General features: G+C 41.3%; 1 protein-coding gene across 4 annotated transcripts in view; it reads right to left on the bottom strand.

Annotated features, from left to right (window-relative positions):
- Window positions 1-25,062, bottom strand: part of neto1l (neuropilin (NRP) and tolloid (TLL)-like 1, like) — a 63,159-nt gene extending 38,097 nt beyond the window's left edge. For all 4 annotated transcript variants that reach the window (XM_058060792.1, XM_058060790.1, XM_058060789.1 and 1 more), the window contains exons 1-5: window positions 24,614-25,062; window positions 24,457-24,542; window positions 24,033-24,089; window positions 22,935-23,069; window positions 22,607-22,855 (exon numbers count right to left, since the gene is read on the bottom strand). In XM_058060792.1, coding sequence (XP_057916775.1) covers window positions 22,607-22,855; window positions 22,935-23,069; window positions 24,033-24,089; window positions 24,457-24,484 — 469 coding nt within the window. In that variant the 5' untranslated portion in view covers window positions 24,485-24,542; window positions 24,614-25,062. The remainder of the gene's footprint in view (window positions 1-22,606; window positions 22,856-22,934; window positions 23,070-24,032; window positions 24,090-24,456; window positions 24,543-24,613) is intronic.
- Between the last annotated feature and the right edge of the window lie 239 nt (window positions 25,063-25,301).

Genomic DNA, 25,301 nt, shown 5'->3' with positions numbered 1-25,301 from the left:
TGTGTTTTCCTCCAAAAGAGTCTGCTGTTAAGCAACATGACATGTTATACTGCGTCAGTAAATATCACCAAATTGTGGGCTGGATGTGTACTTTTACTACATTAGCTGTTCTTCACCTTTTTATGCCACCATAAACTGCGCGTATTAAACTGTCAGATGCAAAAAAATAAATAAAAAAGTTGATTCAGTGCACATTGTCGTACGGGATGCACGTCGTGAGTGCTTGCTGCCTCGTCTTTCTTGCGGCTAATGCGATGAGATGGCCAAAGTGGTGATTAGATACAAAGAGACAGGGTACCAAACGTACCGGGCTGATGACAGGCTGGAGTAGTAATAGATCACTTATCTGAAATGAAGGCCAAAAAAAGAAGATGGACATGATGTCAAAGTGTGTGTGTCAACATGATCCAACATGATCAGGGTGCATTATGGAATATGTATTCCATATTAGAAAACATGAGACAGAGAGGTCCCTGCACACACTAACACTAATACTAATACCTAGTAGTCAGGCCGAGAGGGTGATCTCTCACAGTGTCAATCACAGTGAGGCGGGATCAGCTTTATGCAAATAAGTCTTCCCGGTGAACCTCAGGAAATGTAAAGTGCAAACCACATAATGGAGTTTTTTTTTTTGTTTTTTTTGCATGACTTTAAGGCTGAAATTGAGTCAATGGAAAGATAGTTTCATTCACGGTTGGCCCATAAACGCAACACTGCATCCAAATGGGCAAATACATACCTTAAGTACGCCCACACCTTTCAAAAGTATGAATATATACATGGTTTATGTGCGATACATTATAAATATAATAGAAATGGGGAAAAATAAGTCATCCTAATACATTGTAGTATAATAGTACAGCCATACATTTTACTTCATTTGTTCCAAAAGGTCCAGTAAAAGATAGTCGGCTCGGGAATACGAGACAGAATAGCTCATTTTCATTCTTCCTTACAACACTAAGTGTTGCCAGATGGGAAAATGACAACTCTTCCTACCAGAAGCTTAAATTGATCATATTTTGAGGAAAATGTTGCTCAGGACCATCTGCTACAGTACCACATAGTCAGCGTGTATATGTGTAGTACTGCTTATGATGCACTTTTACTTTTCAACCAGATAAAGACATTTCTTTCAGTAGAAATTGCGAGTGAATGCTGAAGTGGAAGGGAAATGTCCTAGAAATGTGTTGAAATCTGTTCACCGACTGTAGGATCGAACCAGCAACCATCAGGAGGTCCACGACTTAAGAATACGCAGAATGTTACATGCAATTAAGAAGAAACCGGCATGAGATATTGTGGCCTATGATAATTTCAGGCAAAAATATCTCATGTTCACCGACTGTAGGATCGAACCAGCAACCATCAGGAAGTCCATGACTTAAGAACAAGCAGAATGATACATGCAATTAGGCAGAAACCGGCACAAGATATTGTGGCCCATGCTAACCTTGGGCAAAAATATTGCCTATTCACCGACTGTAGGATCGAACCAGCAACCATCAGTAAGTCCACAACTTAAGAATAAGCAGAATGTTACATGCAATTAAGAAGAAACCGACATGAGATATTGTGCCCTATGATAATTTCAGGCCAAAATATATCCTATTCACCAACTGTATGATCGAACCAGCAACCATCAGGAAGTCCACAACTTAATAAGCAGAATGTTACATGCAATTAGGAAGAAACCGGGATGAGATATTGGCCAATGATAATCTCAGGTGAAAATATCTCATGTTCACCGGCTGTAGGATCGAACCAGCAACCATCAAGAAGTCCACGACCTAAGAATAAGCAGAATGTTACATGTAATTCGGAAGAAAGCGGCATGAAATATTGTGGCCGATGATCACCTCAGGCAAAAATATCTCCTATTCACCGACTGTAGGATCGAACCAGCAACCATCAGGCACTCCATGACTTAATAAGCAGAATGTTACATGCAATTAGGTAGAAACAGGCATGAGATATTGTGGCCTATGATAACCTCGGGCAAAAACTCCCCCTGTTCATCAACTGTAGGATCGAACCAGCAACCATCAGGAAGTCCACGACTTAATAAGCAGAATGTTAGATGCAATTAAGAAGAAACCGGCATGAGATATTGGCCGATGATAATCTCAGGTGAAAATATCTCATATTCACCGACTGTAGGATCGAACCAGCAACCATCAGGCACTCCATGACTTAATAAGCAGAATGTTACATGCAATTAGGAAGAAACAGGCATGAGATATTGTGGCCTATGATAACCTTGGGCAAAAACACCCCCTGTTCATCAACTGTAGGATCGAACCAGCAACCATCAGGAAGTCCACGACTTAATAAGCAGAATGTTACATGCAATTAGGCAGAAACCGGCATGAGATATTGTGGCCTATGATAACCTTTAGTGCAATAATGTGTGCAAAATAACGGATACAAAACATTTGACAAGTTTACACGTTCTGAAGGCAACTCCCAAAAATTTGACCAAATTTCAATAAAACTTTTTCAAAAGGTTGAACGACACGCCCCATTTCTCACATTATATGTGAATCCAAAACGACAAGGCACCCTGACCCCGCCTTGGGTAGGAACCAAGCGGATAATTGGATGGAGAAGATAAAACAAAACAGGATTTTTGTGCCTTTAGACATTTTAGCCACGCTTAAAAATGTCCGATGCGTATCTCAGCCTACACAGGAACAGGTGACTTCTTAAAAAGTGTAGCCAGAGCGGCGGCGAGCGGCCGTCTTCTTCATCAAAACGGGAATGACATCACCGAGACGAGATGTCTTACGGAGGTCGCCACTCCAGCACGAGGGCCCCATTCAGGCCCGGCCACTATCTAAATTGAAAAGAGTATTTATACCGAGTTGCCTTAATGGAAGCAGTCATGCATCAGCTGGGTTACATAAAGATGTCTGCTGCAAGAGGAGGGAGATAAGCACATCCTTTAAAGAGATTTTTAATTTCCTCAAATTGGCATTCCGAGTGTGATCGACTGCTGCGACTGTGCCGCCGCTACTTTGCTGTGAGAGTTTTAATCAGATATCAGACGGGGTATTAGCGGGAAAAGAGGTCGATTCAGTTGGAGGTAATGAAACGACGCTTGATAATGGAGAAAAAGGGGAAGAAAAAAACACAAAACAGCTCGAAATGCGGAGAGGAAGTGGAGAAAGTGTGGAGGGGTTGACTTTTTTTGTATGCAAAAAGCTCAGAATGGGAGTATGAATGGTTGTTTGGCTCCATATGTGTGTGTGTGTGCCTGCCAGACGTAGGCGGGGTACCAAAGTCAGCTGGGGTAGGCTCCAGCATCCCTGTGACCCAGAACAGGATAAACAAAAATGGAGGCACATAAAGTTTAACTTTTAAGATTAGGCTTCAAATGCAATACACGTAAATACCCTTAACACAAAAGTCAATAAATAATAAATAATAAATAATAAATAATAAATAATAAATAATAAATAATAAATAATAAATAATAAATAATAAATAATAAATAATAAATAATAAATAATAAATAATAAATAATAAATAATAAATAATAAATAATAAATAATAAATAATAAATAATAAATAATTGTCCATAGGTATGAATGTGAGTGTGAATGGTTGTTTGTCTATATGTGCCCTGTGATTGGCTGGCCACCAGTCCAGGGTGTACCCCGCCTCTCGCCCCAAGACGGCTGGGATAGGCTCCAGCACCCCCGCGACCCTTGTGAGGAAAAAGCGGTAGAAAATGAATGAATGAATAAATAATAAATAATAAATAATAAATAATAAATAATAAATAATAAATAATAAATAATAAATAATAAATAATACATAATAAATAATAAATAATAAATAATAAATAATAAATAATAAATAATAAATAATAAATAATAAATAATAAATAATAAATAATAAATAATAAATATATCCAAAAGCTTTATAAAAGTACCTATACACAAGTACCTATGTACAAAAATGAGGAATGATTTGTAGATTAACTATAAATACCAAAAGACACACAAGCACCAGACTTGACCATCGGAACAACAGACTTTTGTTGCGGGTTTGTTGAGTGATGTCACCAAACACGGCCTACTATTACGACCCAATGTCAAGTGACATCACTTCCTGTCCACACCCCCTCGTTACGGGAACATATTTACAGCAACATGAGTCTTATTTATGTCTTATTATGTCTACTATATTGGGGAATAGAAGTGCATAGGGGTGCTATTTCATGCCTAGAGGGCTCTAATCATGCTAAACTTCCTGTTTGGAAGGTTGGAAACAGGTTTTTTATGCTCCATTCGTTCATTCATTTTCTGTACCGCTTATCCTCACAAGGGTCACGGGCATGCTGGAGCCTATCCCAGCTGTCTTTGGGCAAGAGGCCCCCATAAACAGAACTCGTGGGGACAAGCTAGGTGCCTTAAACCTCAGCAAAGTAATATTTAAGCCAGACCTAAGCTATTTACAGCAACATGAGTCTTATTATGTCGACTATATTGGGGAATAGAAGTACATAGGGGTGCTATTTCATGCCTAGAGTGCTCTAATCATGCTAAACTTCCTGTTTAGAAGGTTGGAAACAGTTTTTTTATGATCCAACTACATTCATTTCTTCATTCATTTTCTATATGCTTATGCTCACAAGGGTCACGGGCATGCTGGAGCCTATCCCAGCTGTCTTCGGGCAAGAGGACTCGTTTTCACCATTCTAAATCCCAGCAGACGTCCATAGACGGTACGTACGTATGTTTGACAAATAGTGCGTGGGGACAAGCTAGGCGCCTTAAACCTCAGCAAATTAATATTTAAGCCGGACCTAAGCTCCCCGCCTCCGCACTTCTAAATTCTAAAGCATTTTCTCCGTGAGCAAGTTTCCACAAAGCCTCCCGCCTCCTCTTTACGATAGAAATCGAGGACTTGAAACCCGTTTGCACGTCACGGAGGACGTCTCGTCTAAGCTGCGAACGGACAATGAGGTTTTTTTTTTTTTTTTTTTAGGGACGGTTCCAATTAATCTGCCCTTGCCCCCCGCTTCATTTATTCGGTCTTTATTTATGTGAACGATGACCCACTGAGTCACTTCCACGGCGGAGGAGATTAATTCACTGACGGGCCTTTTTTATGCACATGTGCTTTATGAGGGATTTTAAAGCCATTTATAGAAGGCTGTTGTGTTTTACTACAATATGTTTGTCCGTGTCAGACAACACGCTAAAGCCGCCCAAGTCGGAAGGTCTCGGAATATGGAGTGATCTTGAGTTTGCACAAAGACGGTCATTTCAATGCTAAGCACGATATTGCATACAAACTAGACTGGCATAATAAGTGGCATTGCGCTTGGGAACATGCACAGAGCCCCACAGACGCAACGAGGTCCCTATCGGGGGGTGCAGCCCAAATATCCCATTATGGACACTGATAAATATTCCAATAAAATCATTTGAAATAAGTATAAATATATACCGGTATATAAGTATGTGATATACATATACATGTGATATATGTACGATTACCGTATTTTCTGGGGTATAAGTCGCACAAGGCCAAAAATGCATAAAAATAAAAATACATTTTTTGCAGGTCAATTATTTTACAAACTACTTGACCAAAACAGACATTAACAGACAATAAAGAGAGGATCGAACCAGCAACCATCAGGAAGTCCACGACTTAAGAATAAGCAGAATGTTACATGCAATTGGGTAGAAACAGGCATGAGATATTGTGGCCTATGATAATTTCAGGCAAAAATAGACTGTAGGATCGAACCAGCAACCATCAGGAAGTCCACAACTTAAGAATAAGCAGAATGTTACATGCAATTGGGTAAAAAACCGGCATGAGATATTGTGGCCTATGATAATTTCAGGCAAAAATATCTCATGTTCACTGTAGGACTGTAGGATCGAACCAGCAACCATCAGGAAGTCCACGACTTAAGAATAAGCACAATGTTACATGCAATTGGGTAGAAACCGGCATGAGATATTGTGGCCTATGATAATTTCAGGCAAAAATAGACTGTAGGATCGAACCAGCAACCATCAGGAAGTCCATGACTTAAGAATAAGCAGAATGTTACATGCAATTGGGTAAAAAACTGGCATGAGATATTGTGGCCTATGATAATTTCAGGCAAAAATATCTCATGTTCACTATAGGACTGTAGGATCGAACCAGCAACCATCAGGAAGTCCACGACTCCACTTTACGCCAGTCCAAAAATTCTCTCTGATGCTTGCAAATGTCACTACTTGCAGCTTGTTGTCTGCAGAATATGATTTTTTTTTTTTGGGAGGGGGGGGGGGGGGGCATTGACTGTTTAAATATTGAATTGTTAAAGAGTAGGAGATATCGGTGCGAAGAGTGCCCTCTTCTGGCTGGCTGTGAAATTATATATATATATATATTTTTTCCTGTATAAGTCGCTCTGGAGTATAAGTCGCAGGAACAGCCAACCTATGAAAAAAATACAACTTATAATAAGGAAAATATGGTACTTATTTCATATTTGTACACATGACTTAAGATTATTTTGTTGTTTTTACAACAAATATTTTTACTTATTTCAGGACTTATTTCATGTTTGTACACACGACTTAAGATTATTTTGTTGTTTTTACAACAAATATTTGTAATATATTTTAAATATTTTTCTATTTTAATATTTTTTTATTTCATGTATTTTTATATATATTTTATGATATATTTTTATATTTTTTTAATATATTTTTAAATTTTTAATATTTTTTAGTTTCTTACTTTCTTCATAAGGTGACCTTGTTCAAATGGAGATTTCTGATGAATGACGTGCACAGCATGCTGATGATTGACAACTAGCATCAGTATGTGTCATTTGCTCGGCCACAAAAAGTAAAGAAAGGCCAATCGGTACGACACATGAAAGACCTGGGAGTCAAAAATATCGATTTTTGCCGTGTTCCATTTTGCTTAGATTTCAGCTTTCCAACGTTTGCATTGCGGTCTTAATGTTATTGGTCCTAATGAGGAGGAAAGTCTCCAGCTGATGCATCTCAGCATGGAGGCTCATCGCCGCCCATTCTGGCATCAAATATTCCAACAGAATCAGCCACCGGTGCTTTTGTGTTTTTTTTTTTTTTTAAAAGCACACACCTCCATCCCGGTGATCCCGGTGATGACGACTGACGGCACAGCAGGGAATGATTGAAGTAATCCACTTTATCAAATCTCCTGCAGAAGATCAGATATTTCATTATACGGACTGAATAAACAATCAAAGCGCGGAAGAAGATAAATTCTCCTCGATGCTTTCGAGGGATGCGCCTTTGATGAAAGGTTTGACGCCGTTAGTGCGGAATCGCCGCACGTGTGCTGATGTTCCTCACAGTCAATGGAAGCCTCGAGGGAGACAACATTTTATCAGATATTCCTTTGTTTTTCCTTCGCTTTTCCCAAGCAGATTTCCCTGCAGCGTGCGTATATTGCAGCAATGTAGCCGCATGCTCCTTCTGACGCTTCCTGGATGCTCCTTTTCCAGTTGGGGGGGGGGGAATAATAAGAGGCAGCAGCAGGTTGGTGTGTGGCCACGTGCCTTCCGTCGTGGAGCTGTGATTAATCGAGCTTGCCAAATGGAAAATGAAAAGCCGGCAAGGCCGCACTACTCGGCCGTGCTGTTGCCCGTTCGCTCGGGAACGAGGTGGGTAGGAAAAAATAAAAGACTAACGCACGTGATTTTTTTTTTTCGCGCTCTCGGCGATCTGCCAGAAAGACTTCAGAAAGAGACGCTCTTAATTGACTTGCTGGATTCCACCAGCGTACGCTCATCGGGGCTGCGGTGGGAACACAAACGCGCTCCTCCATGCCTCGATAATCACAGATGGATGAGCTTTGACGGCGAGGACGACCGACTGGGGCTCGAGGTCTCTCACCGCTGAGCCAACGTGCGACACTTGCCAGCTGAAAATGGCTGTAAAAAAAAACAACAAAAGACGACAATCATCGCTCAATCTGCATCAGTGAGAGCAGTTGAAGGAGAACGAGCGCTCTTCCCGACAGCTGACATCTTGTATGACAGAACTGGGAATCATTCCCAAAGTCCAACATGGATGTTCTATATGATTACTGCAATCACTACTCGGCTGCAATGAGCGAATTTCCATTTAGAAACTGAATATTTTCATAGTTTCCAACCTTATAAATGTATGTAGAGCCCTCCAGAAAGGAACTAGCACCCCTATAGTCTATATAGTTTAATTATTATTTATAATTCTAATTCTAGGCTGCAAAGTGTACGAGTGGTTAGCGCACAGGCCTCACAGCTAGGAGACCCGAGTTCAATTCCACCCTGTATGGAGTTTGCATGTTCTCCCCGTGCATGCGTGGGTTTTCTCCGGGTACTCCGGTTTCCTCCCACATTCCAAAAACATGCTAGGTTAATTAGCGACTCCAAATTGTCCATAGGTATGAATGTGAGTGTGAATGGTTGTTTGTCTATATGTGCCCTGTGATTGGCTGGCCACCAGTCCAGGGTGTACCCCGCCTCTCACCCCCCGAAGACAACTGGGATAGGCTCCAGCACCCCCGCGACCCTCATGAGGATAAGCGGTAGTAAATGAATGAATGAGTTTCCAACCTTATAAATGTATTTAACATTATTAGAGCCCTCCAGAAAGGAACTAGCACCCCTATAGTCAACTTTACACAGAATAAGACTTATAATTCACTTTTTACTTACTGTGGCATAATTATCATTTATTCTTCTAATTCTAGGCTGCACAGTGGTCGAGTGGTTAGCGCACAGGCCTCACAGCTAGGAGACCCAAGTTCAATTCCACCCTGTGTGGAGTTTGCATGTTCTCCCCGTGCATGTGTGGGTTTTCTCCGGGTACTCCGGTTTCCTCCCACATTCCAAAAACATGCTAGGTTAATTAGCGACTCCAAATTGTCCATATGTATGAATGTGAGTGTGAATGGTTGTTTGTCTATATGTGCCCTGTGATTGGCTGGCCACCAGTCCAGGGTGTACCCCGCCTCTCGCCCCGAAGACAGCTGGGATAGGCTCCAGCACCACCTGCAACCCTCGTGAGCAAAAGCGGTAGAAAATGAATGAATGAATGAACATTATTAGAGCCCTCCAGAAAGGAACTAGCACCCCTATAGTCAACTTGACACAGAATAAGACTTATAATTCACTTTTTACATCCTGTGGTTTATTTATTATTTATTCTTCCAATTCTAGGCTGCACGGTGGAGGAGTGGTTAACGCAGCGGCCTCACAGCTAGGAGACCTGAGTTCAATCCGTGCTACTTGCTAGTCATTAGCGACAAAGCATTTTAAAATTCCAAAATACCAAAACAGTCACTGCTCCAAACCAGTTTCTCATGCGAGGCTCGTGTTGACGGACCAAAATGACATTTTTAATCATTTATGGGTGCGCCTTTGTGACGATGAAAACGGCGTAAACAGAGGAGGACGTGTGCTGTGAGCAAACAAAAACATCCACAATGAATATAAAACGATGTCGACTTGACAGGGCGGCACTCGCCGGTGCGTGGACTCAACCTCATTCATTATCCATCTGAAATGAGTCAGATTTAATAATAATAATAATAATAATAATAATAATAATAATAATCCCATCATGGCATTAGCACAAACACTGGCATCATTCTGCCTGCTGCAAGACAAAAGCTGTCCATTACCTACGAGATTAGCCGCATGCCAAATGTGATTAAGGTCCCTCCGGAATTGGACATTTGCTCTTAGATAATAAGCTGGCAATGCGCGGTCCACGCAGCTGCCAAAACGGGGACGGAGGGAGGAAAATGGCGGTGCAAAGTGCGGATAATGAAACCCAAGCATTCGTCATCTCTGCGACTTTTCAGGGAACTTATTTGAAATTCCTGGAGGGAATTGCGCCACTGACTCAGCAATGAGAATCTATCCGGCGATCAAAAGCGCGGACTTTTCTCAATCCAAGTCCCGTTTGTGTATTTTTTTTTTTCTGTCCTGACTGCTGACTAATAAGCTTCCAAAGCGAAAGAAAAGCGAGCGAGGCATCCAAGCATGAGAGTGCAAAGATCCACTGTGCTGACAGGCTAATGAAAACACACAGGGACGCACACCAAGCTGGGAGCCGCTACGCTTGCTGCAAAACAAACACACAAAAAAAACCAAAACAACTTTCCAACAACGCAGTCACCAGAGCATGACGCGTGGCGGGTCGTAAATGCTACATGAATACGTAGTGGGCGGCTCTAGTCGTAGTATGGAATGGATTGAGTAAGGAAATCAAACAATGTAAACAAACGATACAAGCAGTTGATGTTTGCTAAATACAAGGATGAAGAGTCTTGAACCAGTCACCGTACTTCAGTACGAGGTACATTATTAAAAAAAAAAAAAAAAAAAAAAACCTTAAACTGTATTATGGAAAGCAGGAAGTGAACAAATCTAACAGTAACTGATTGTACTAATTACTAATCTGATGCATGTTCAAATGAAATGAAACCATTACTATTGCCATTACCAATTTAGGCCTTTTTTAAAAAATAAAATAAAATAAAATAAAATAAAATAAAATAAAATAAAATAAAATAAAATAAAATAAAATAAAATAAAATAAAATAAAATAAAATAAAATAAAATAAAATAAAATAAAATAAAATAAAATAAAATTTTAATTAAATTAAATACAATTAAATAATTAAATATTTTTTAATAAAAGAACTACATTATTAAAAAAAAACAAACTGTATTATGGAAAGCAGGAAGTGAACAAATGTTACTGATTATAAAAAAATAATATATATATATATATATATATATATATATATATATATATATATATATATATATATATATATATATATATATATATATATATACATATATATATATATATATATATATATACTTTAAACTATATTAGGAAAGCAGGAAGTTAACAAATGTAACAGTTACTGATTGTAAAAGTATGAATGAAGTGAAACCATTATCATTACCACTTTAGGCCTTTTTAAAAAATTAAATTAAATTAAATTAAATTAAATTAAATTAAATTAAATTAAATTAAATTAAATTAAATTAAATTAAATTAAATTAAATTAAATTAAATTAAATTAAATTAAATTAAATTAAATTAAATTAAAAAACTTAAACTATATTAGGAAAGCAGGAAGTGAACAAATGTAACAGTTACTGATTGTAAAAGTGCCAGTTGGAGGGGTAGGGTTTAATAAGCTTTGCTTCTTCCTACTCCTTTTGGTCATGTGGAACTGTGAACTGATTATGGGATGCATTCAATTGTAATCTGATTCATGTTCAAATGAAATGAAACCATTACCATTACCATTACCGTAGTATAACACACACACACATGATAGCCGTGGTGTAGATACACGGTTTTCTAATAACCCCCAGCAGTCAGGTTGGTTTACATTAACCTGCAGCCATAATCGGCCACAAAAAAAAACAAAACAAAAGCACAACCCAACATCTGCGGCTGAACAGCAGGCCTGGCTAACAAACGGCCACAGAGGAGCGGCAGCAGGAGGAAGGCAGGCCGAGCCTCTGATTGATCTGCAGGGTAATTGGCGGGGAGCTACCCAAACAGCCAAAGGAAATAAATATGAGGCATGCTGCTGGATTCTGGGTTAAGTTCCGCGGGGGCGATAAACTCTGACTGCTTGTCCCCGGAGTGAAGGCTCGTCGTCTGATAAGGCGGCGAACATTGGAGGTGGCGCTTTAACGGCCGCGAGCGAGGGAGCGGGGTGCGATAGGGGAGCGTGATGGGAAAGGAGTCGGCCGAAAGTGGAAGTGGGGCTGAATTGAAAAAAATAAAAATAAATAAAAAATAAAAAAAAAGAGGAAAAGGTGACTCACGGTTGTGGGCTCCTGTCTCATAAGTGTCGAGAAGCCATGCATCATCTGCGGAGGCAAGCCTGGAAGTGCATGCTGCGACACAGATAAGCTGCACACCGACAACTCCCATTTATGACTTATGGAATCATAACATTCCTTATTTAGGAATGGCATACTTTCATCGCATAGAAAAACATTTGACAATTCTCTTAATACAATTTTCAACATTAGAGCCCTCTAGACATAAAATAACACCCCTATAGCCACCTTTACAATCAGTTTTTTTTTCTTTTTTTTCCCGATTAATCGACTCAGGGGTTAAGGCCCTTCACTGCTTTTACTGGGTGTGGGTGGGGTGAGGGGTGCACCCCCCCACCGCCCACCACTTCCACAGCTGCAAGATGTGGTCATGTTCAATGGATGTTCAAATGTGGTCCATTTGAACATCCCATAATCAGTTCCACATGTCGAAAAGGAGTAGGAAGAAGCAAAGTTTATTAAATCCTACCCCTCCATCTGGTACTTTTACAACCAGTAACTGTTACATTTGTTCACTTCCTGCTTTCCTAATATGGTTTAAGGTTTTTTTTTAGTTTTAATTTAATTTAATGTATTTTATTAGTTTTAATTTAATTTAATTTAATTTAATTTAATTTAATTTAATTTAATTTAATTTAATTTAATTTAATTTAATTTAATTTAATTTAATTTAATTTAATTTAATTTAATTTAATTTAATTTAATTGGTAATGGTTTAATTTCATTTAAACATGCATCAGATTACAATTGACTGCATCCCATAATCAGTTCCCAGTTCCACATGTCCAAAAGGAGTAGGAAGAAGCAAAGCTTATTAAATCCTACCCCTCCATCTGCTACTTTTATACAATCGGTAACCGTTCCATTTGTTCACTTCCTGCTTTCCTAATACAGTTTAAGTGTGCCTGCAATGCTAACTCCTCCCGCCCGTCTCCATTTGCAGCACTTTTGAGCAAACGTTGTCCACAAAAAGCTCATTTGCGATGTTTTGTGTGCCAGCCAAGAGTCTTTCTTTCTTTCTTCCTCCGAGTCGGCAGCTTTTTACTTCCAAATGGGCAGACTGAAAAATAAAAGTGTTATTTCCTCTTTGCCAAACCATTCAGGCTGGCAGTATTACTTGGGGGGGGGGGGGGGGGATTGCATTACACACAAGAAGCATGCATAAAGTGGTCAGAATGAAGAACTACACATTTTCCCCGTAGAGGGAAGACAATCAGACAAACAAGCAGCGCCGCTCGGAACAATCTGGGAAAACAACTTGCCGAGAGTGTGACTGGAATTGAACGGAGCGGGAGGTTTCGCAAGCGAGGCAAAATGGAGCGCATTACTTGACCGCAACCAATTCATAAATGGCCGTTTGGTCTATTCATCAACACATACTGCAATACAAAAGTGATATGTAGTATTCTGGTCACTACATCGCTTACATAACCTGAACACTGCAGGAATTCAGCAACTTAGGTTCTCCCTTTCCGTGTGGAAGTGGTAATCTATTGTCTTATATATCCTTATGTCAGACATGTATGCTATTATATAAATACTGTAAACATGTAGTATCATGTTTACAAATTACATATCCACCCCTGAGGGTGTATTTTATACATAATACAGAGCAGTGATGTGTTCAGAACGATGACAAAAATTGTATATTTTTAGGATTGCGTGGTAGAGCAGGAAAAATAAACTACAATGCTAATGTAGAAAAACACATCATGCTCTACGAGAGTACCGTGCAGGAACTCAGCAACTCAGGTTCTCCCTTTTTGTGTGGAAGTGGTAATCTTTTGGCTTATATTTTGGGATTTGCCCAATATCCACCAATCCTTATGTCAGACATGTATGCTATTATCATGTTTACAAATGACATATCCACCCCTGAGGGTGTATTTTATACATAATACAGAGCAGTGATGTGTTCAGAACGATGACAAAAATTTTATATTTTTAGGATTGCGTGGTAGAGCAGGAAAAATAAACTACAATGCTAATGTAGAAAAACACATCATGCTCTACGAGAGTACCGTGCAGGAACTCAGCAACTCAGGTTCTCCCTTTTCGTGTGGAAGTGGTAATCTTTTGGCTTATATTGAGGGATTTGCCTCATATCCACCATCCTTATGTCAGACATGTATGCTATTATATAAATACTGTAAACATGTAGTATCATGTTTACAAATTAAATATCCATCACTGAGGGTGTATTTTATACATAATACAGAGCAGTGATGTGTTCAGAACGATGACAAAAATGGTATATTTTTAGGATTGCGTGGTAGAGCAGGAAAAATAAACTACAATGCTAATGTAGAAAAACACATCAGGTTCTAACAGAGTACCGTGCCCCCCCCCCCCCCCCCCCCCCCACACACACACACACAATAAAACACCACTGTGCATAGTAAGTGCTTCATTGAGCCAAACGTCAGCGAGATCTTGGAATCACAAGCCCAAAAGTGCGAAATAAATGCACCACGGGTGGGGGTGGGGAGGTGGGGGGGGGGGGGGGATTGGGGGGCTTCTGTCTGTTTCTACTCAAATTTAATCTAACTCTTTTCTGTGAAGTTAAACTTCACGCCGCCTTGGGGAAGGCAGGAATGGAATTCCACTCTCTTCTCCGGCTCACATACGCGTTAGCAATGTAGGACGGTGTTAAGGAATCGTGCGGTGGAACATCCGCCTCACGAAGACAAAGATCGGAAAACTTGGGGCAACCTGTGATTAATGGAATATCTGCTGGAACAGGGGGGTTAGCTTGCCACCATGGTCCGTACCTCCACGGACCGGAGTTCAATTTTCAATTTTTCCAATCTTAAAGTCCAAGCCTCTTCGTGATTGTCTCATCCATCTGTAATCCTGACCATAATCCCATTCCCTTTATTCCGTAACGACTCTCAATCCAGGTGGAGCTTGGCTAGTCTTACATCCATCAGGATCTTTTGGACCGGAGCTTTGCTACACATGACCCCAATTTTAAATCATAGACCAGATCATAATACACCGGGTCTCTAGTACTGGTGGTCCTCGGGTTAGGTACAATTTCATCCGAGATCAGGTCGCAGGGGCAACAGCCCAAGACAAGAAGCCAAGACTTTCCTCCACCCGGCAGAACCCGAGGCGTTCCTAGACCGGTTGAAAGACATTCTGGAATTCAACATCCATCGGGATCTTTGCTACGCATGAACCCAATTTTAAATCATAGACCAGATCGTACTACACCAGGTCTCTAGTACTGGTGGACCTCGGGTTATGTACAATTTCCGTTCCGTGACGACCGTTGTTTGCTGATTGTTTGGTCGCCAGGAGCCCGTTTTTCCATCCGAGGTCAGGTCGCAGGGACAACAGTCCAAGACAAGAAGCCCAGACTTCCCTCCACCCGGCAGAACCTGAGGCGTTCCCAGACCGGTTGAAAGACATTCTGGAATTCAACATCCATCAGGATCTTTTGGACTGGAGCTTTGCTACACATGACCCCAATTTTAAATCATAGACCAGATCATAATACACAACGGGTCTCTAGTCCTGGTGGTCCTCGGGTTACGTACAATTTCCGTTCCGTGACAACCGTTGTTGGCTGATGGTTTGGTCGCCAGTAGCCCGTTTTCCATCCGAGGTCAGGTCGCAGGGACAACAGCCCAAGACAAGAAGCCCAGACTATGAAGTCCAGACTTCCCTCCACCAGGCGGAACCCAAGGCGTTCCCAGACCGGTTGAGAGACATTCTGGAATTCAACATCCATCAGGATCTTTTGGACTGGAGCTTTGCTACACATGACCCCAATTTTAAATCATAGACCAGATCATAGTACACCGGGTCTCTAGTACTGGTGGTCCTCGGGTTACGTACAATTTAATCCGAGGTCCGGTCGCAGGGGCAACAGTCCAAGACAAGAAGCCCAGACTTTCCTCCACCCGGCAGAACCCGAGGCGTTCCTAGACCGGTTGAGAGACATTCTGGAATTCAACATCCATCGGGATCTTTGCTACACATGACTCCAATTTTAAATCATAGACCAGATCGTAATACACCGGGTCTCTAGTACTGGTGGTCCTCGGGTTACGTACAATTTAATCCGAGGTCCGGTCGCAGGGGCAACAGTCCAAGACAAGAACCCCAGACTTCCCTCCATCCGGCGGAACCTGAGGCGTTCCCAGACCGGTTGAGAGACATTCTGGAATTCAACATCCATCGGGATCTTTGCTACACATGACCCCAATTTTAAATCATAGACCAGATCATAATACACCAGGTCTCAAGTACTGGTGGTCCTCGGTTTACGTACAATTTCCGTTCCGTGACAACCGTTGTTTGCTGATGGTTTGGTCGCCAGGAGCCCGTTTTCCATCCGAGGTCAGGTCGCAGGGACAACAGCCCAAGACAAGAACCCCAGACCTCCATCCACCCGGCGGAACCCATGGCGTTCCCAGACCGGTTGAGAGACATTCTGGAATTCAACATCCATCAGGATCTTTTGGACTGGAGCTTTGCTACAGATGACTCCAATTTTAAATCATAGACCAGATCATAGTACACCGGGTCTCTAGGACTGGTGGTCCTCGGGTTTGGTACAATTTTATCCGAGGTCAGATCGCAGGGGCAAAAGCCCAAGACAAGAACCCCAGACTTCCCTCCACCCAGCGGAACCCAAGGTGTTCCCAGACCGGTTAAGAAACATTCTGGAGCCTCTCCAACGTGTCCTGGGTCTTCCGAGGCCTCTTACCAGTCAAACATGCCCAGAACATCCCGACCAGATCCCTGAGGCAGCCATCACCGATCCACCTCTCACTCCTAAACAAAACCCAACGGTACATCAACTCCACCACTGGGGGCAGCATCTCAACCCGACCTGGAGATGGCAGTCCACCCCGGACCACATCTGCAAAAACCAGAAACCCAGGCCTCTTAGCTTGTTTTGCAATCAAAACATCGCCCATGGACCACCTCCTCGAAACGTTCGGGGGGAGACGTAACGACATAATGCCATCGGCAGATTCAAATCAACACAAAGACTTTCTTCCCGTCACTCACACATACCAGTGACCTGGGGACTGACCACGTTGGGAAAGTCTTAAACGGTCGGTAAAGCTAACAGGAGATAAGCTAATATAAAGATAATGTAAATGTAGCATTTGTACAACCATCAATCAGCCACCGATGTTCATATCGAAGTGTAAATATCGCCACAAAGTGTAAATATCGCCACAAGTCACTTTTTCAACAGCAGGTCTTGGCCTCACAAAAGATCCAAACGGGGGTGGGGGGGGTGGGGGGGTAGAACTCCGTTTGTATTTGCTCAGGCTTTGCATCGAGAGGGCGAAACGCTGCTTGATCTTCCAATCTGGTGAATTTCAAAAGCTCCGCTCCGCTTCGCCTGACGACCTGAGGAGCGGAATAAAAAAAAAAAAAATCCCACAAATACGCTCATAAAAAGCTTGCATTTAAGACTTCCAAGACTTCCAAGACTTCCAAGACAGGATTGAGTCCCGCCAATGCATGGATCCGTTTAAGCCACGGCTGCCTGTTGGGATTATTGACCTCGGCAGCAGGAGGAAGATGTTCCCGACTCGGAGATGACTCATTCTTTTGTGTCATCAAACGACGGACAATGCTGCATTTGGGATGAGCGAGAATTCCCAGGCGGGATTTTAAACATGAAGCTTGAAGATATCATGGAGCATGAACGCAACACGGCTGTGGAAGCATGCTGGCTGAATGCAAAGTAGTTTTTTTTTTTTTTTATGACTGAAGGAGAGTAAAAGTAGCTGATTCATGGCAACTTTATTGCGCCTGCCGCCCCCCCCACAACACCCCCCCCCTCTCATTCATTCAGCAGAGCGTGTGAATTAACACGGTTAGAGCAGCTGCAGATGCGAAACACGATTGGACTTCAAGTGAATACTTTGTATAATTACGCCAAGCGCACTCCTGAGATAACAGTTGTGTTTTTTTTTTTTTACTTCGTGTCCTCCAAAAGTAATTGAACAGTGAGGCCAGTTGCTGTACTAAAGTACTGGAGAAGTGTTTCCCACTTGGGTTCGATTGCATTGCTTATTCCATTCATAAACAGCACTGAATATCCATGCTCTGTTTCCTGTCTAGGCTACATTTAGAGGTGAAAACAACATGAAAATTGAGTATAAAAGTTGAATCTGAGACCCGTCAGTAAGCGACTCAAATAACCGCGTCATGATTTCAGTCGCTGGAAGCCAGAAAATATGGTAATGGTAATGGTTTAATTTCATTTGAACATGCATTAGATTACCATTGAATGCATCACATAATCAGTTCACAGTTCCACGTGTCCAAAAGGAGTAGGAAGAAGCAAAGTTTATTAAATACTACCCCTCCATCTGGTACTTTTACAATCAGTAACTGTTACATTTGTTCACTTCCTGCTTTCCTTTTTTTTCCACTTCCTGCTTTCCTAATATAGTTTAATATAAACTATATAATATAGTTTTTTTAATAAAATAAAATAAAATAAAATAAAATAAAATAAAATAAAATAAAATAAAATAAAATAAAATAAAATAAAATAAAATAAAATAAAATAAAATAAAATAAAATAAAATAAAATAAAATAAAATAAAATTAAATTAAATTAAATTAAATTAAATTAAATTAAATTAAATTGAGCATTATTTTAGCTGTTTGAAGATGAACTATATCACACCAGGAATAATCACTATGATGCAATATCAACTGAATACAAGTGAAAGCTCCAGAAAACCCAAATGCTCATTTAATGCCGTCGACGTGATCCACTGCTCTCTATTCAATCCCAACTAACCTCCACTGTCCCCTCAACACTTGTTGTAAGTGCTCTTCAGTACAGCTGCCATTATTATCCGTGAAAGGAGGAGCAGATGGAGGCTTCCATTGGACACTTTCAAGTGGATATGCCGTTATTTGTGTATCACGTTATACTTATCCATGTTGTGGGTAACACCGAGTGTTAAGTATCTCATTGCACACTGAAATTCTGATGTTTTTTCCCCCCATAATGGAGCACAAGTCATATTTATTTTGATGTTTCATGCAAGAAGAGACATTTTATCTGGAGACGCAAGTTATTGAACTTCACAAGCTCAACAAGCAAGTTCACCGAGATCCCGATCTCATACCACATCAATGAATCCATTGAAAGCCATTTCCACCAGCATCATATTTGTTGCATTTTGGTGCAACATGGTGTACTTCGTGTCTATACCAAGCCAAGTATTTTTATAAAATATATAAACAAAATATATAACAAGAAGGCTGGTGACATAGTATCAGACATGAAAAATTATTATATACATTTATAGCGATTCATTGGTTCCAGCTCAGACCGTAATAAGTATATTTCCTACAAGTAGGATTAATTCACTTTGTCTTATGTTTTGTTTTTGCCGTAATATACGTGTACAGGTGACTATAGGGGTGTTATTTTCATGTTGAGAGGGCTCTAATGTTAAACATATTGCGGTAGTTGTTAACTTAAATAAGTGAATTAATCCTACTTGTAGGAAATATACTTATTACGGTCTGAGCTGGAACCAATGAATCGTTATAAATGTATATAATACTTTTTTATGTCCAATAATATGTCACCAGCCTTCTTGTTATACTAATATATATTTTATAAAAATACTTGGCTTGGTATAGACACAAAATACACCATGTTGCACCAAATATGATGGAATTGTGCGCAATATGTTTAACATTAGAGCCCTCTCAACATGAAAATAACACCCCTATAGTCACATGTACATTCGCATTACGGCAAAAACAAAACATAAGACAGAGACCCGCATGTTTGGGAACGTTCCTTGTTGTTGTTATTAAAAGATGGACCCTTTTAGCATTTAGCATGTCATGCTTTCCCGAACAATGTTTTATTTTTATATAAAATGTATTGAACGAAAAGGTATTTTTTAAACTAATAATAGGCTGTAATTAAGCACAAAACTGTAGGATTTATTACTTTGTATGATTCTGAAAAATACGTGATTTAGTGAAGTCATCAAATTTGAAGTGGCGAAGGATTACTGTAATTTGAACGCCACTCAAACAACATTTAACTATATTTTCTGCATGGAAATTGCTGAAAAGTTAAGTTAAATATATTGTGGCTGCTTTTCGTAAACAAAACAGCTACCAGCTGATTGGACTTGGACGTTATGAAGCCGACTCCATAGCTTGGACCGCTGTTCACGTGGGAAAAACGGGACTCATCCTGGCCTTAACGCTGCTGGTATTCAGCAACAATATGGAGGACACGCGTGCCAAAAGTGTCTTTAAGACTTCAGAATCATCCTTTTGACTTAGCACGTCGTTATCATCAAAACAGGATTCATGCATCCCCTGCTGATGATATGACTTTGGCCGCCGGGCTGCGGAACTTCAACATCCTTTGGCGAAACGACCACGCAGTTAGAAGACAATTCCACGCTCGTATAGCTTAAAGAGGAACGCATACCGAGACATTCATCATTCATCATTCATACCCACTGGCTGCGTGTCACCATTAAGGAGAAGAATCACTGCAGGTTCTCCACAAAACCATTTCACATCCGAATGCGGTTTCCTTCCACCGCTCGGATGTTTCCGGATGTTTTCCACACCACCCATGAATTGAAAACTTCATATTTACTTTATCAGGACAAGCTGGTATTGTGTTTACTATCAGTTGACTATCAGGACTCCAGCAGATAGCATTAATGCAGCGCTGGCGTGGAAATAGGAGTTCAGAACGTTCACAGAGAGCTTCTCCCGGGGTTGTACTCTTGTTATCAATCCCGCACACAGCCGTAGCGACATTCGGTACTCCGGTTTCCTCCCACATTCCAAAAACATGCTAGGTTAATTAGCGACTCCAAATTGTCCATAGGTATGAATGTGAGTGTGAATGGTTGTTTGTCTATATGTGCCCTGTGATTGGCTGGCCACCAGTCCAGGGTGTACCCCGCCTCTCGCCCCAAATACAGCTGGGATAGGCTCCAGCACCCCCGACCCTCGTGAGGAAAAAGCGTTAGAAAATGAATGAATGAGTTTCCAACCTTATAAATGTATTTAACATTATTAGAGCCCTCCAGAAAGGAACTAGCACCCCTATAGTCAACTTTACACAGAATAAGACTTATAATTCACTTTATACATCCTGTGGTTTATTTATTATTTATTCTTCTAATTCTAGGCTGCACGGTGGACGAGTGGTTAACGTAGTGGCCTCACAGCTAGGAGACCTGAGTTCAATTCCACCCTTGGCCATCTCTGTGTGGAGTTTGCATGTTGTCCCCGTGCATGCGTGGGTTTTCTCCGGGTACTCCGGTTTCCTCCCACATTCCAAAATCATGCTAGGTTAATTAGCGACTCCAAATTGTCCATAGGTATGAATGTGAGTGTGAATGGTTGTTTGTCTATATGTGCCCTGTGATTGGCTGGCCACCAGTCCAGGGTGTACCTCGCCTCTCGCCCCAAATACAGCTGGGATAGGCTCCAGCACCCCCCCGACCCTCGTGAGGAAAATGCGGTAGAAAATGAATGAATGAGTTTCCAACCTTATAAATGTAATTAACATTATTAGAGCCCCCCAGAAAGGAACTAGCACCCCTATAGTCAACTTTACACAGAATAAGACTTATAATTCACTTTTTACATCCTGTGGTTTATTTATTCTTTATTCTTCTAATTCTAGGCTGCACGGTGGTCGAGTGGTTAACGTAGTGGCCTCACAGCTAGGAGACCTGAGTTCAATTCCACCCTCGGCCATCTCTGTGTGGAGTTTACATGTTCTCCCCGTGCATGCGTGGGTTTTCTCCGGGTACTCCGGTTTCCTCCCACATTCCAAAAACATGCTAGGTTAATTAGCGACTCCAAATTGTCCATAGGTATGAATGAGAGTGTGAATGGTTGTTTGTCTATATATGTGCCCCTGGATAGGCTCCCTCGTGAGGAAAAGTGGTAGAAAATTAATGAATGAATGGTACCTTTTGGGTGTTAAGTTGCTGTGTGATGAGGTAAATGCTGTTTGTAAGATGACACCATGAGTCAGACGTGCAGGCCTCATGGCTAGTGGACCAGGGTTCAATTCCACCCTCGGCAATCTCTGTGTGGAGTTTGCATGTTCTCCCCGTGCATTCCAAAAACATGCTAGGTTAATTAGCCACTCCAAATTGTCCATAGGTATGAATGTGAGTGTGAATGGTTGTTTGTCTATATGTGTCCAGGGTGTACTGCACCTTTCGCCCAAAGACAGCTGGGATAGGCTCCAGCACCCCCGCAACCCTCGTGAGGAAAAGCGGTAGAAAATGAATGAATGAATAAACGATCTATGGGAAGTTAATTATGATTGCATAAGTCCACGAATGCAACACTGGCGTGGAACGTATAGAAGAAGCTCTTCTCAAAAAGTACTCGGAATTTTCCCCTTCCTGTTCTAAAATTGCAGGTGTTTTTCCAAATAGCTGGAATGTCGTTTCAGCTTTTTCCGTGTCTGTGAAGTGACACAACTCCACTCGACTCCAGCCGCAAAAACACAGAGCAGCTTGGCCAGTCGTCGGAGCGCCGAGCCAATGATAGTATACGTCCAATGGAAAGAGACAGGCAATCGATATCACTACACCGGGCAGAGTCCCTGGATGATACTTGTTATTCAGCGTGAGGCCGCCAGTAACAGCTTCTCACAGAGGAACAAGCCGATTGACCGGGCGCCGCGCCGCAAAAAAAACAAAGCAGACTCACCCGCGGTGAAGTTGTAGCTCGCCGAAAATCCCACCGCCTCCAGTTCGCCGTCCGTTACAAATTTTATCCACAAGTACCGCCCGCTACTTCTGATATCCGGCGGGCTTTGCTGACCGCAGTAGCGTCCCAGCATCGGAGAGAAGCCGAAAGGTCCATCCCGAACCTCGATGTTGTCAAATTTACATTCCCAAGAGGACTCGATGGAGTACTGCTCCTCGAAGTGGAGCTCGATGCACTGCCTGGGGGGCGCTGGAAGATGACACGTTTGATGACATCGTAAACGTGCAACAGCGATTAAAATAAAAACCACGACTTCGGACGTCCTTACCTTCAAGGATGTAAACGCACTCTGTATCGGGGGGGTATTTGTTGGGGTAATTGGGAGACGTAAAAAGGCCGCCTTCTGGTTCTTTCACCCATGTTCCACACTGCCCGGCTGGCTTCACCCCGGAATTGTTTTTCACTGAAACACAAACATTTGGCTTTTTTTTGTGTTCTCAAGTTGTTGATTTTTTTTTCCTCAAAAATTTAATAAATCGTAGCTAAAATCGTAGCCAAAAAAATAAGCATAATTAACCTAATTCTATGTATTTTTGCTGAAATTTTGCATTTTCAGGCATAATGAAGTAAAATGCAATTATAAGGTATTTGCAAGACGCATTGAAAGATGTGATACTGTATGTAGTAGTCTGCACTGTCCACTAGGTGTCAGTAATGTGAAAGTAATGGGATTACAGGGGTGTTATGTATAGAGGGCTCCAAATAAAATATTAAGAGGTTTTCAGTATTGATATATTGATAATTCTAATATATTTCTTGCCTAAAGTAAATATGTTGACGCATAAAAATGGCTAAATTAACTAAAATACAAATATAAGGCGTATAAAGTCGCATTGAATAACAAGGTGTTGATATGTAGTGTTCTACAATGGCCACTAGGTGTCAGTAATGTGGTGTAATGGGATTACAAGGGTGTTATGCATAGAGGGCGCTAATAATAATATTAAGAGGTTTTCAGTGCTCTGCGAAAATACTATATTAATAATTCTAACATATTTCTAGCCTAAAGTAAATATGTTGACGCATAAGAATGGCTAAATAAACTAAAATACAAATATAAGGCGTACGAAGTCGCATTGAATAACAAGATTTTGATATGTAGTGTTCTACAATGGCCACTAGGTGTCAGTAATGTCCTATTAATGAGAAAATCGCCACGGCAGGAAGTACTGCACGGAATAGGAAGTTTATGTAAGTAAGTAAAGTGACTATAGGGGTGCAATTTCACGTCTAGAGGGCTCTATCCTTCTGTTCCACTGAACAAAACTCAAAAGTTCCACCAATTTAACAGGAGCACCAAAGCTAAAGCTAACACAACAGCGTGTCCTGGCTGGTCCAGCAATGCCAGTCGGTGTGGGTTTCTTACCTGCTGTCTCTTTCTTTGTTGCACCAGACAAGCCAAGTAGGAGAAGACCTGCAACAACTGGAATAATAACAATAATAATAATAATAATAATAATAATAATAAACATCAGCCTTTGTTAGCTCCATCAATGGAAGGATTGTGTGTATATACCTTTAAATATTATTATTTTAAATATCCATACAGTGCCAGTCAAAAGTTTGGAGACAATTGCTGATGCTGTTGAATGAGAAAGTGGATCCAAACTTTTGATTGCTAAATTCATACTCATATACAACTTATATTTCATAGTACTCATTTATATTTGACTGCTGTTTTTACAAAAAAAGAAGAAAGAAATTACAAAAAAACAACAAAAAACCTCTCATTTCCTGCTTCTATTTTAATGTGAATCGAAACCAGTTTAAGCCAGATGTAAATAGCTTACCGTAATGGAAGCTGTGTCCATGTACCATGTCTGTTCCTTTCACAAACGGCTGCAGACTCAACTAATTCCATTTAGATGTGGGAGTACTTAAGGAGAGAAGAAAAAGAGGTGAGTTGTTTTTTGAAGGGGGTCAGGCTTCACCGGAACGCACTCATACCTTTTTTGAAAAAAAAATCTCCTCAATGCAGTCCTGGAAGGAAGACCAACTAATCTCCGCTTTCATACAAGACCAGAAACAGTTCCAGGAGAAGACACACGCTTGGTGTTGATGTCCATCCAAACGTCTCCAAAGCGCTGCGGTGCACTGAAAGGATTAATGGTCCCGTCATGAGCCCAGCTCCGATCGCTCCACCTTTGCGAGCTTCAGGCAAAGAATCGAACATCAGGCAGCCTCGTTGATGTCCTCTTTGGTCCCCTCATCGGGAAACGAGGAGGAGAGGCTGGATGCGAAAAAACCGCGTAAGCCTCATCTCATCCGCATCTTCATTGTCCCCGCAAGCGCCGTGCGTAAAAGATCCTCCAGGAAGGAACCAAGTTGTGTCCCTGCAAAAGAATCCAATGATGTTGCGTGTGTGTGCGCATCGGGGAGCTGGATCAAGTGGAGAGACTCTGCAGCCGAAGCGGAGTTCTTGTACCCCCCCCCCCCCCACCACTCCTCCTCCTCCCTACTCCACTCCTCCTCCTCCTCCTCCTCCTCCTCCTCTTCCCAACGCTCCTCATTCAACACAACAGCGGACCAATGCGCCACAATCCTCAACGCATGCATTGCAAAAAAAAAAAAAAAAAAAAACTTGCACGCTCGGCAACCAGGAAGTGGAGTTGAGGCTCAGGATGTGCACGCGCGC

The sequence above is a fragment of the Doryrhamphus excisus genome, chromosome 21 (genome assembly GCF_030265055.1).
Source record: "Doryrhamphus excisus isolate RoL2022-K1 chromosome 21, RoL_Dexc_1.0, whole genome shotgun sequence".
Classification (NCBI taxonomy): domain Eukaryota; kingdom Metazoa; phylum Chordata; class Actinopteri; order Syngnathiformes; family Syngnathidae; genus Doryrhamphus; species Doryrhamphus excisus.
This window is presented reverse-complemented; position numbering and strand designations above follow the sequence as displayed.